At 38.4% G+C, this 14230-nt stretch overlaps 1 protein-coding gene across 5 annotated transcripts in view; it reads right to left on the bottom strand.

Moving 5' to 3' along the window:
• MRTFA (myocardin related transcription factor A) overlaps positions 1 to 14230 on the bottom strand; it is a 93940-nt gene that overhangs the window by 57178 nt on the left and 22532 nt on the right. Inside the window, exon 1 of one of the 5 annotated variants that reach the window (XM_040558674.1) lies at positions 9030 to 9116. The exons of 3 other annotated variants lie outside the window; for them this stretch is intronic. In XM_040558674.1, the coding sequence (XP_040414608.1) occupies positions 9030 to 9075 (46 nt within the window). In that variant the 5' untranslated portion in view covers positions 9076 to 9116. Of the gene's footprint in view, positions 1 to 9029; positions 9117 to 14230 lie in introns of those variants that run through there. One more of the 5 variants, XM_040558687.1, reaches the window with a different exon arrangement.

Genomic DNA, 14230 nt, shown 5'->3' with positions numbered 1-14230 from the left:
TTGAAGATCTGGTTTTAGCTTCTAGATTTTGTCAGCAAAGTTTCCAGCCCTGCCTCAGGGCCAGAAGGTTAAACATTTCTCAATGACGCAGGCTCCCTTAGCGAGAGAGCGACGAGGAAGTGGTCCAAAAAGCCTCCTTCTTCCCAGGCACTAAATCAACAACCACGGCAAACAGCGAGTGCCTCTCTCCGAGGAAAACTGGGAGGAGTGGAGCAGTCTATTATAAGCAGTCGCTGATTCTGCCACCATAATGCAAAGGCCCAGAACAAAGGGGAAGAAAACAAAACAAGAGAGAGAGATTTTGTATGTGGTACACTTAAATTGATACAGAAATCAAAATTTAAAAAACAAACAAACAAACAAAAACCTTTAAGCTTCTGCAGAATGCTGAATTTGTCTGAAATTGCTGTTCTTCTCTGGTCCCATCAGGTTGCCAGTACGTTTCTAGGTTAAACTTAAAGATGCTTTGACCTTTAAATGGGCTGCAATGTTCCTGCCAGAGACCCCATCTCATGTGCTACGCTGCTCCAGGCATGTTCACATGTTGGTCTCCGGATTTTCAAGATAAGATTAGCAGTAGAGGTTTCTCCATAAGGAGCCGACTAATCGGGATCTTATTCTTAGTTTGAGGTAATATGGGGTCAGCAAAGGCACACGGCAAAGGGGCTTCTGTTGATTTCAGCTTTTAGTGAAAGAACTTTGAAGGCTCTGAGTCTTAGGTGTGTTTTGCAATAAGTCAATTGCAAGATACTTTCTGAAGACCTTAACCAAAAGTTTGGGGGGTTGCATTTTCAACTGGGGGTAGTTCAGTGTGAGGTAACTCAAACAAATCAAAACTACTCACTTTTCAATAGTGTATCATTTATTTTAGTTGACATTAGTGAATGCAAAATCCAGATCTCGAATGTTGAAAGAAAAACACAAGGAAAAATAGCTTCAGTCAGAGTATCTCCAACAGGAAAAGGAAAAAGAAAACAAAATCATCTAGACCACTTCTCATTACAGACTGATTTAGTCAGCTTGTGCTTCCCTGGAAGCTGCAGCTTCTTTATTTGGAATACACTCATTTCTGAGAAAAAACAACCAGGGCAGAGAAAATGGCAGAGACTACAAAGAACAATAAATACAATTTTTCAACCTACTTCTCGCACAGGATAATTAAATAAGTTCCTAACCTGTTGGGATTCCCATCCTGTGCATAGTGCCTACCAAGTGCCATTAACATTACTTGGAGAATCTGATTTAAAATAAGCATTGGGATAGAAAGATACAAAATAGTATTCACCAGGTCACAATAAGAGACGCTACTTTAGCACTTGCCTACTTAAAGATATTGTAAAGTGGGTATAGCTTCTCGTAAAACATTCAGTCTGCGTTAAGGTTTGCACCAGTTTAAGTACAAAAAGCTATTTCAATTAAAAGGCACTAAAATACATATTCATTTAATATTGCAAGTTAGAATATTTTTAACCAAAGAGCAACTCTAGGTCAACTTTCCAGTGCGAGTTGCTGGCAAGTGAAAAATCTAATGCTTTTTTTAAATGGTGCTTGGTAAAACTGTGAAGGACAGGATAGGACCTCGGTACTTGCAACAGCAGGGGATGGAGCTCTGTGACCCTGAAGGTTAATTCTGTTTCTTTATGACTCCACCTACTTTAAAAAACAAAAAACTACTGGTAAATTCGACAACATTCTTAAAACACACTGAAGTTATGCACAGAAGGGAGCTGTGCCAATGTAATTAAATTAGTCGGGGGGGAAGTAAGAGGAAGAAATATTTCTCCCGTTAAGATAAAGATTTTAGTTTCACTTCCATCGGGCAGAGCTCATGTTTGCTTAGTCACAAATGAAAATAAGCTTAGACCATCACAAGATGACCAGTTGAGATTTCTCCATACGAAAAGAGAATTTGAAACAAGTGTCAGACACTTCTTGGAAGAGCCCTAAGGTCAGAACAGCAGAGGGTGCTGTAAGTCCAAACTGAGGTGCATCTGCACAGCAGTATGGGGCATCCAGATGTGACATTAAATTGTAGGTAATTCTGTTTTTTTTGTTGTTGTTGTTTTGTCGTTGTTGTTGTTCACTAGGCTTGGGTTTTTTGTTTTTGTTTGTTTTGTTTATGATGCTCTAGAAATTACCTGAGATTGGTAAAAAGCAGAGTGCAAAGGGTAAAAGTATTAAAAATTTGTGTCAGTTTCCACGTGACATCAGACAAAACCAGAGACATTCCCAAAACCTTAACAGTTCCATGTAATCTCTATGACTGATCTATACAGCTCTGGGCATATTTTAGAGACTGCTTTATATTGAAACTTAAAAATATTTGCTTTTTAAATCCTACGACCAAAGCGTAGACTGGACATGAATCCCACCATTACAAGAAAGAAAACAATCCTGATTTAAACCCTAATCTGAATTCCTGCCACCAAGCAGGAATAGAAACCTAAGTGCTTTGTTAAATATTAGTCATCTCTTACATGTGAACATTGGATAGCAAGGAGTAACAGGTAAGCGGAAGAGAGAGCGGATGTGTCCACGCTGCACTCCTCTAGGCAAGGCGTGTATGGTGCAATCGGAGTTATCAGTTTGGAGAGACTGAGCAGAGCACACGAAAGGTTCATTTATATTCATCATGTAAATTGAAATGGTAGCTTACAGATTACAGTAATGGCAATTAAACGTAGCCCATAATACATAATGCATTAATTTCTCGGCAAGGAATACTCTGCTTAGATTAAAGTTACAGCATATAAAACCCGACATGAGCTTACACACATTTTAAGCTTTCGTTTCATTTTTAATATTAATTGGTGAATGCTGCAAAAAAATTGTAAGCCGGTGATAATCAAATATATAAACTGGAAAGTGGTGCATGTGTACACACCCCTTGAAGTGATTCCTTGTTAGCTAATTATTTTAAAATAAGATGGAGCCATAAGAAAGGTTAGGAATCAAAGCAGTCAGTTAATATTTGTTTTGTGTCTACCACATCTTCCCTGTTTTAGAACAAATACAGCGTGTGTGTGCACATCTTAGTTCATAGAAGAGAGAAAGACAAAAATCTGCCTGGATGTTTTTTTTCCCCTCCCTCTGTCTCAACCTGTAGTGCAACACTCACTGCATAACATGAATGAACAGAGAACATTTTCAAACTAGCTGGAGAAAAAAATACTATTTTTAATAAGTAATTTAACAATTCAACAAATGCAAGCTCCAGGTTTTACAGGACTTCCAGCAGCTTCTTGTTTAAATTTAAAGTTGTCAATAGAAATAGGTATTGCTCAGTTAAATGATTCTAATGAGTAGTATACTTTATTTTTTTTTATTAAAAAATAAAAATGGAAAGCATGTTTTCTATATTTAGTTAGTACAATCCTTTAACCCTGGTTTGACTAACACAACAACAGCGGTTTGATTACTCAATGGTTAATCACAGGGATAAAAGGCAGCAAAAGGTTATGTTCAGATCTTTCATGAATGGAATAACTCAGTAACGTTGCAGCTCACAGTTGTGCACTCCTCGCTGCGTGTCTTGTAAGAGCCAACTCAGACCTTTATGCAGTTAGTAGCTCTGGCACAAAAATTTCCATATTTAAAGCTGACTTCAACAACGTCCCATTTGCTGCTTCGGAAAGAATTCCCTCTGCACGATGACGACGAAGCTCACATAACTCTGTTCAGTCTTTGGATCACATGCAGGATTCTGGTTAAAAGCCAGCGAAGCGTCACTTTATCACTACTCAGAATATACACATCTCAGGGAACTTTACCAGCAACCAGGGAACTCTTCACAATCCCCAGGAACTTGCTACCTAGATACTAAAGGTTACATTTCCAAATACCACAGATTCCAAACTGAAATCAAAAGTTCTATTTTTAAAGTGGTGATGATGCAAACTAGGGAGCCAGTAATGTTCTCCCCTCGCCCCCACCCTCCATCCAAAACCCAAATCCCCATTGCTTTGATTCAAGAACTCACTGCAATCTTGCAATTCCAAACCTAGGGGACAACCAGGAAGAGGATTTGATATTTTAAGGTCTGCTATTCAAACAAAATGCAAAAAAAAAAAATGTGGAAAATTACAATTAAAAAAGAAACACTTAACAGTAAATGAAAATAGTAAGAAAAAATCCAACTAACAAGTGCTTGAAAAATACCTGATGAAGTTAGAAGTCATTTAAGTGCATAAATAAGACATTTCCATTTTGAATATCAAGAGCTAGCACTGAATTTAAACTTCATTTGAAATAGGAAAAAGAAAAAGCCAGCCACAGAAACTGCAGCTTTACATTTGTCATGCCTCAAAGAGCTGAAAGGCAGATACCTCCCTTCTCTATGAATTCACAGATGTGCTGTCCCCTTTCTGCCCATTAAATGTAGTTTAGCAGCTGATATCCCTAAAGCTCTTCAATGTTGCTACTTTAAAGAGGGAAGAAAAAGAGCCCGGGAGCTATGTTTTGAACGAAAAATGAATGGAATCAGCACCAGTTTGTCCTAAACTGAATTTACTATATCCCTAATCAGCTAAAAGAGCTCAAAAACACACTATTCCTGGAAATAAGTGACATTTTACATTTGGTTCAAGATGACACTAATTTGCAGTGATTGTTTCTTTTCACAGTTCAGAACAACCTGCTTCTGGTTTGCATACCTAACTTTGATCTTGAAGAGATTGAGTTTTTTTCTGAAGGTCAAGGGAACGTCATACTGAAATCCAGAGATGCTATCCAACAAACTGTGTTGAGGTGGTCATTTTTCCATTTTACTCATAGAAAGAAATTAAGATTACAGAACCATTATTAATGTGCATTATATTCCAAGACAATGCAAGCCACGGGGTATTGCCCAGAAACAAACCAAGAGCAATAAATGAAGTTAGAAGTACGGCGAAATGGAACTCATTACCAAAAGTAGCCATTTGGCCAAGGGTGCTACTGCTAATGTCCATTACTTCTGACAACGCATCGTTCGTTAGACTCTGAGTGGCCCTAAATGGCCGTAACTCTTATCCAGCCATGCAACGTCTGCAGAAGTGATGTGAAATTTGGGCTTTATTTATCTGGCTGATTGCACCTCCACATGTGTAGAGCATACACATTTCTGCCCAGTTATCTCCTAGAAGTCATAAAAAGGAACCCGTGAACAATAATAACTAAGAAAAAAAGAAAGGGGAAAATTATCTTTGAGCATTCACGTTTGCCATTTAAGCACAAAATTTGCATATATAATATCTCTAGTTCTGCCAAAAATACTGAGCTTTTAATATTACTAAATGCACCTTCAGATTTTTATCAAACTGAAAAAAATCTGCTTCAGTAGATATGACTTTCTCTGGAAGGATAATTTCAGTATGAGTACTAACAAAAAAAAAACAACAGCAGTAATTCAACTGTTATTCCACATCACTACTATGAACAGTGAGGTCTGAATATGGAAGCTGTTGCAAGGACATGAGACTACACAGAAACATCAGTCATCGCAGGTAAAAGATGTCAATCCAATGGAAATTTTCTCTACAATAAGCTTTCCAGAAAGGCCAGCAGCATACCCATGGCTGCTGAGATCTCCCTACCTTGCACGAGTCCCTTCCATGGCTGTTGCAAAACTGTCTTAAGGGTTACCAGATTGTAAATTATGTCAAAAAAATAATAATACAAATAAAAATTCCTACAGCCCTCTTCACTAACAACAACAAAAAAATAAATAAATAAAAATATTTGTGTCTCATCCCAACAGCCAAACAGAACAAAGCCAGGTCATACCAACAAAGCATTCAATCTGTATCTTTATCTGAACAGTGATCAACAGCAAAAAAATTTGCAAGATCTCCATATGGGATAATTAGGTAATGACAAGAGTAAGAAAAAGGCTTCAGGGGAACAAAAAACAGAAAGGGTACAAAGGGAGATGAAATTGAGGTAGATAAGAGAAGGAAACAACAAGTTTTTGCAATCAGTAAATAAAGAAAACAAATGAGTCTGATTCTGGGAGGTTGAAAGCAGCAGAAAGTGACTCTTGGAGAAAAAGGACAATCGTGGAGTTCCCACTGCCAAGAGCTCAGTATAGACCTGCATATCAGCGTCATCTTCAACAGAATGAAAACATACGTAATGGCACAGAGGGGTTTCCAAAGCCATATTCTTGATTGCGAATCTGGAACTTGGCCTCACACTGCACGACTGCTTGAATGGCTGGATCGGTTCTTCAAATTATTTCAGTAGTCCAATGAGATCTCAAATACAGCAGTTAAGTTTCTACTCTTCATGAATTTTTCTGGCTCTACTGCCTTTCTGAAATGCCTTTTCAGCCTGATTTTCACCTACACCTTTTCTTCCTCAACCGTCATCACTTGCACTGACTTTTACTCTTCCCTTTTTTGGTCTACTGGGTGGGTTTAATTTTTGTTGTTGCTGTTAACACAACATGCACCACAATAATCAAAATCAATTTGTTTCTGCTTCGCTTACATTTTGTTCTGAAGAAGCATTCCCTTGGAGGAGCCTTCTACAGCCCGCACTCCATAGGTCAAGCACTCTTAAAGCATGCAGGTCATGAAGCTGTGCTTATTGAATGCTTGGGTGCTCAAGCCTATCAGGATAATTTATGCACACAACTTAGCCCATGATTCTTCTACTTCTCCAAGGGCTGTTGAGAAGCAGGTTGAAAGCCTGATGAGTTGACTGGTACAATAGTTTCCAGCTTCCACCTTTCCAGCAGGGTTTCTGGAGATGAACACAGGGGCCACAAAGCCTTGAAAAGTTAAGTCTTTCTACATTAGAAGACTCTAGCTCTTAACAGAAAGGAGATTCGGTTTCCATCTCTAAAAAGCCTCAGGTAGTTTGCCCAACAGATGACTTATCACAATCAGTCAAACAACAGTAGCAGTCAACAGCAGCTGAAGTCACTAAATTTTTTAAGGAAAATTTTTGAACAATTTGGTCTTAGCATCCAGAAGCCATTCTTCCTTATCTAGAAGCTGGTAATACACTTCCATGATTCAAGACAAGTCTTTAAGGCTTACTGTGCACATGGTTCCATCCTGTTGTCGTATGTTATTTCCCCACCAGTCTTGTGAACCCATTTATGTAAACATTCGGCTGCTTATTGCTTAATATTTTCCCAGCAGTAGTTGATCCATGAGAAAAGAGAGCTGCCACTGATGGAAGAGGTGCAATAAATTTTGAATCCCTCATTAGTTAAGCTAAGCTTGCCAGGAAATTGCCTCAACATCGCGAAACATCACTGCATAATCTAAGCCTAAATAAGCTGACTTCAGCAAGAACAGTGACCGTAGTCACAAAAGCAAGATGTACGAGTTCTCTTTACTGGGAGAAATTCTCATCCTAAGAATTAAATGCAAGCCTCAAGAATTTTCATCACTTGGAAGAAAAGTTTTTTAAATGAAGGCTGTTTCCCTAATTTTGATAAGTCTTATTTTATTCTTTGAGTTTCCCAGAAATGTACAAATTCAGTTGCGAGTGCCCTGAAATGTAAATTGCATGGCTCTTTTTTTCTAAAAAGATTAAGACAATTAGAAAACCTGTTAGAAACAAAGCATACTGAGGTAAACGTCTTTTTCAGGCCTTCACTTAAAGACTGACATATCAAGGAAAACAAAATTTCTTTACAAGACAGACAGATTACTGTCTTGCCATGCGCATCCTGTTCCATACCAAACACCTTGCTAACGTTTAAATCCTAACTCCAGAATTCACAGACTACCAGAGCACCACTAGAGGAATGATGGACTGTATAGTCTCAAAACACCTCTCTGTAGTATTATGGGTTAGGACAAGAAGTGTACTCCGTATCAGATGCACACCTGACGTAAAACCTCTCCTGCCTTTCTAATCTACAACAGGAGGTGGAAGACATGCTTTGGTTCTGTAAACAAGCGTACAATATGTCAGAACTACAAAATAAGGATTGTACAGGGTTCTTTATTGACATACAATCTTCAAATATTTTACAAAATGTAAGACTAAGTTAAGGAAAGTAATGCTGCATGTCCAGAAGAAACACAGATGTTCAGAAAAAAATATTAAAACAAAAAACCACACACGAAACTATGAAGTTATTGTTTCGCTTGTCTCTTTCCAAGTCACTATTTAAGGAAAAGAAAAGCATTTGACTTAGAAACAAATCTGTCTTAACATTTTGTGAGTTTTATATTCCACTTTTCAGGTAACACTCTACAAATGATAAAAGAGTACACAAATGCAAACCCAAAGTCCTAAGCTACTACTAGTTTGCTGTCAAATCTTACCAAGGTTAGTCATTCTGTGTTCCCATCCTTAAAACAGAGGTCACTCATATGTATACATACTTGTTAAGTTTCACGACTACAGAATGTCCCAAAGCCGCAGATAAAAATGCCCCACATAAGTACACCATACAGTCATTAACAGATAATTTTAACTCTAGCCTGTCTTACATGTCAGAAATACAACTCTGTACATATCTAACAGCTAAGTGCAATATCATAAAAAGACCACAGTGTTTAGGACAAAATCATATAAACACAACGCCATTTTAATTCCTAAGTCATAAAACAAGTATTAGGAAGTTTCAAAGCATGAGAAGTAATCCTCCCCCACCAAAAAAAAAAAAAAAAAAACACAACAATTTAAGCTTTCTCCAAAGTATCAAGAACACATGTAATCGAAAAATAATTAACAATAAAACTCTCAAACAAACACCAACAATAAATAAGCCAAAAGCTGAACAGAAGAATTTCCTTAGAATAAGTCCTAGATTTGCTAGGGAACTTCTAATCTTCGTGACGTACATTAATTCAACACTGGGGACTACCAAATGAAGAATAGAAAGATAATTTTACCTCCAGTGAAGCTTGAAAGTGATCAATGTTTAACACTCAACCAGTACCCATTCAAACTGCACATGAAATCATGACAGCTCTCTAATTTGTCTTTACTCAAAGTCCCATACCCTCCTGGCACTCCCTATATAGCTCAGCCACCATAATTTACTAGTAAAATTTACCCATGGTATACGTTTGGGGTGATACCTGATTGGAGTGTTGTCATCTGCATTTCTGGTCCCAGCAGCGTCATGCTGATCCTTTTCTCAACAGATACAATCCCTTAAAGACTCCCTTTACATACAGATAGATAAAGATAGGTAAAAAAAATTGAAAAAATCCACAAAGACCTATCAACTTTAACCTCGTTCAAAACTTGCCAGAAATTCTCATCCTCATATGACGAAAACCGTGCCTACTGAGAAAGCTCAGTTTTTCAACATGCAGTTCTCTGCTTATTCACAACAGGCAAGTTGGAACAGCCCAGAATCAAATTACTGCTAGGAGAAAAATGAATACTCCAAGGGGAACGCAAGATGTGTAGTTTGCAGAAGTAAGGTCCGCCCCTTGATGCTCTGTAAGCGAAAGGAAGGGGGGAGGAAGGGGTCGGATATAAGAACTGGCAGTTTTTTCTCCTTTTAAAAGAGAAGGATGACGTCTTGGGTAGACTTTCAAATCCCCTAAGGGGCTCTGCTGATGAGGCAACTTCATTCCAAGGACAAGGAGACCCAGTGTTAACATAAACACGCAGTCATCCTCAGCTTAGAAACAACATGGCCAAAAACATATACATCCTGCCTGTAGATCAGCCGCTTTTTGTGAATCTTCACCAGTCATTTGTCTTGCTAATTGTATTGTTTCCCTTAGCCCTATCAAACCCCATTGCTGGGCACTAAATCTGAGCTACTGTAACAAAGGACTGCAAGTTCTTCCATATAGATGGTAGCGTCTGTTTCTTAAAAAAACAAACATACAAACAAAAACAAAACACCCTTTCTCCTTCATACTTTTCCCATTATGGATCACAGCTTCCTTCCAACCTGTCCGCAGGTTAAAAAAAATTACGCTGTTTCCCACATTCAGATTCAAAAGGTTTGGGATATTGGATAAAACTTTCATAGTCAAATATTTCTTGAGATTAACAGATAAAAAAAAACAGAACTAAGTCTTTCCTCACTAGATGATTCTAGCTCCCAACAGAAAGGAAATTCAATTTCAGTCTCTGAAGAGTCTCAAGTAATTTGCCCAAAAGATAATTTAATTATCTTAAACTAATTCCAACACCTCTGTCCCCAGAGCACCCTTCCCTGATTCCCCACCATTCCCAAGATCCATTGTCACTTCTCATTAGGTCACCTGCGAGTAAGTAACTGCATATTACTTGCATCAAGCCGAAAAATATATTACGCCCTGCATCATAGATACAACAATTTTCAGATTTAAAATCCTTTGGAGCAAGTCAGAATCCCTCTCCCATCACATCAGTACTCATGAAAGTCAGGAACTGGGTGTGCAAAACGGCTTTTGCACTGATTTCTGAGCCCTCCAAGCTTAAGTCCCGTCAGGGTTTCTCTAATACTCGGATGCAAGAACTCCCCCAGCAGCTGCTCGACAGCTGAGAGAGAAGAACACGGCAGGTTTTAGCACCACATCTTCCTTCCCCTCCACAAACACATCTGGGGCTTCAAAGGAGGCAGCAGAAACTCATTTGGGGACTTTAAACACCACAGGAAAATCCCTTGCTGTGATGATATTGTAGTATTAATCTGATTTCCATACTTCTTACATCAATAACGTGTTGTGAAAGGACAAAAATCTGCTCATTTGGCCTTCTGTCATAGTCAAACGCTACCTATGTGTTTTTGGATTCACAACCAGACTATCAATAAATTGCCTGCCTAAATGTTAATTCTTGTCCGTATGGAAAGGATCTGCAATGGAAAACCGTATCCTGAGAATTTAGGAAACACTCATCACCAAAACGAGTCGTTTCAACACCTATCATGAATATCTACATTCATCAAAAACGAAGGGAACTGCCAATGTTCAGCAAATGCATGCTTATTTTTCTGGCGATACATGGAAATACAAAGGGAAGCGGTGTGAGCAAAGAGGAAAGGCACTCTTTGCTACAGTGCCCAGGAGCATCACGTAGCTCCCTGAAGAAGGCGTGTATGCACTCTCGGTGACTATGGACAGACAGAAGAAATTTAAGGCGTTAAGCAGGACAAACCAAAACAATGTGACTGTACAGAAAGAAGCAAACAAGAAGTGACAAAAAAGCAGACTTTTTAATGCATAAAGCAAGAGAAAGCGTGTGACAAGTCTCCACGGATCAGTAAATGTGTCATGTCGTTGCTGGAGAGCAGCTAACTCACTTCAGATGGCATCGTATGCACACCCCACTGAAAACAAGGAGTTTGCCTTGCCACGAAGAAACCCCTTCATTGGCCTGGAACCTCAAGCTGCATTACTGCAGTACAGAACACAAAAGTAAATTTACACAGATAATTTTATATTAATAATATTAGCAGAATGGCAGGGTGTCGGTTTGTTTTGTTTTAAAATTCAGAGGTAACAAGAACTATTGTAAGCCCACGTGGCTGGATATTGCTTATCTGACCAGCAGTAAAGATGAAGATTGCACTACCTTATGCCTTCAGCCAGAGATTTCTTCACTATACCTTGTGGTAACGCACTGATTGTAGAGGACAGCTGCAGTCTGCAGAACTAGCTGATAGCATTCTAATATAAATAAATTATAGAAAGCTTGACATTTTTCATAAGGAAATCTACACATTACAGAAACAGGCCATCACCCAAAGCTATGATTCAGTTTGCCAAGTACTAGCAGCGTGTGACTGTTGTGAAATTATGAAAGTCTTACTTGTGTGAAGCAGCCACTCGCTATTTAAGTAGGGCAGAGTCCTGCAGAACGGCGTTCTCCCTTTACAGAATCAGACCTCCTTTCCCCATTACTACCCCTAAAACAGCAAAACCCGAAATACCTTATTTACATAAACAAACCAACTGCCCAGATCTCGGTCTGACTTGTTCAGCAAACAGTTCAAATTCTTCCAAAAGAAGTATTTTATTAAATAACTATTAAATTCTATGTCTACGTATTCATCCATCAGCCCTCAACCTTGAAACCTCAAAGGCAAACTGGAGCAAGAGAGAGACTGGAAAGGAGAAACAGAAGAGAGGGATATTACAAGCCAGTGACGGGAAGGGCATTATAATCATGTTAACTTGATGGGGAGCAAACAAAAACTGTGCTGAGAGCTAACTTGTTAAAGCCACCACATTAAAGCTGCCTTTGGCATTACTCCCTCCAGCTCAACTATTCCCCCATCGCTATTTAAAAGTTTGTTTGTTTTAAATATTTTAAGAGATTACCACTTCTCAGTCGTTTAGTAGCTCCCATCAGTAATAGGCCCGTCATTTCCATCATGCTCTGAATCTCATAGCTCTATCAGAAATTTTCAGACAGCATACTAAATTTATAGTCCCCTGGGACATAAAGTCTCTTAGCATAAATCTATCCAAGATAGACTGGTTGTTTTTATTCTAACAAGCATTCCTCTTACTCACACCAAAGAGAAAACATGCAGCCTTGTTGGAATGTGTGTGAAGGACAGATCAGAGAAAGCTATATATTTCCTGTCTTGGTCCTTTTGTTACAATACAGACTTAAGCATCTTCATCACACACAAATTCTGGATGAGGCAGAAACCATCACTTGGTAATTAACTGCAACTAAGTCACACTATTCCAGAAATCCTCCACACAGTAGAACAGAAAAGAAAATTGAGCAAATAATTTCAGAATGATTTTGTCAGCACAGAGAAAAAAAAAAGGGTTTTCAGGAATAAAATACAACGCTTGTCGATAAACATAGACGCCCACCTTCAAGTCACAACATGCACTTTTTAAAAGGATAGCTTTATGTCATGATTTTATAAAAACATTGATAATGTTTTCTAAGTCACAGTAGCAAGAAAGTTATAAAGTTTGCAAAAACATCTTACGTTACATTTAAAAATAATTTCTGAATCTGACTGCATTCAGTGTAACGACAACCCAGGATGGGAAAGGGCAAGAGGCAGGAGACAGGAACGCATACCCTAACAAAATAATTATAGGAGCAATCACCCACACAATTCTTTAAAGTAAAACCAGGTGCCCTGATACTCCTGTCTTTTGACAGTAAACGAACACAGGCACTAAATTAGCTCCTTAGAATCATTAAAAAAAAAGTTCAACACTGCAATTTGTAAGCAGGTATAATCTCCAGCAGTTTATGTGGCAATAATTAATCCCATGCTTCGTATAGGACTAGGTCTTCACAGCAATGGGAGTACCTTCGGATACATAAAGCACATGCCTGTTACATGACTTCAAGTCATACTGAAATTCCACACATTCCAGCTAGGCTCCTTATGCCCCAGTACACATGGTAGGTACTTTGTAGAAGGCAAGCATCCCAGATCAAGTAAACCCCCAAAAACTGACAAGCCGGTACAAGTTTTGTCCAAGCCTGTAATCATAAAATGCAACAGCTCATCTGAAAGAATGTTACCCAACCTTAAAGAAGCCTACAGTGAGAAGCAGCAGAGCAGTGGTAGACTTCTAACACAATGTTTTTCATGATCAGTGCAGAGAGATAACTATGAATTCACCTGGGGAAAACGGTTCAATAAGAGAAGGTCAATAAGCTAGGGAAGTAATCATAATTTCAAATTAAAGCTAAACAGAAGGACAATCTTGATTAGAAATGATCAAACTGCACAAGATTATATATTCATAGCCTGTTATGTTCTCTTTTGTTTCTTTAACCACATTCATCAAAGCCTTGTTGTCAACCTTGCCCTAAGGGTTGGGAAAGCTTATCTTGGCATTTTACTACAGGTGACTAAAAAAAATAAATAAAAAAAATCAAGGTAACAGCTTCAAATGACTCCGTAATGACCTTTTTTGGCCTGTGTTACAAGAATGAGTCAGTCCTGGTAATCTCTCATCATTTAAGAAAGTTGCGGGATCAAGGCCATGATGAACATGGATAAAAAAAAGAAGAAATGGAATGTGAAATTCAGCTAAAAAAAAATTCACTGTGAGGCAAAAAGGCAAATTAAATAACTATACTTAAATACTCCATTAAGCTTAATGCCTGCATAGAACCTAGTAAAGGCGTCAAAACATTTTACTAACACCTTAACCCATTTGGTTTCCTTCCGCAGAAGTGTCAAAAAATGTATCTATCCGTTATGTTCCAGTCCTTCACACACACGCTTAAAGGCTTTTGTCTCATTTTAATTTGGTATAATTTAAAGACAACTATCCAGGCAACATGTTTGAAGTCTTTATACCCATCTAACCAGGGATCTACAAGGATAATGTGTAGCTGT

Source organism: Cygnus olor, chromosome 1 (assembly GCF_009769625.2).
Source record: "Cygnus olor isolate bCygOlo1 chromosome 1, bCygOlo1.pri.v2, whole genome shotgun sequence".
Lineage (NCBI taxonomy): Eukaryota > Metazoa > Chordata > Aves > Anseriformes > Anatidae > Cygnus > Cygnus olor.
Note: the sequence above shows the minus strand (reverse complement) of the source record. Positions and strands in the feature narration are given on the sequence as shown.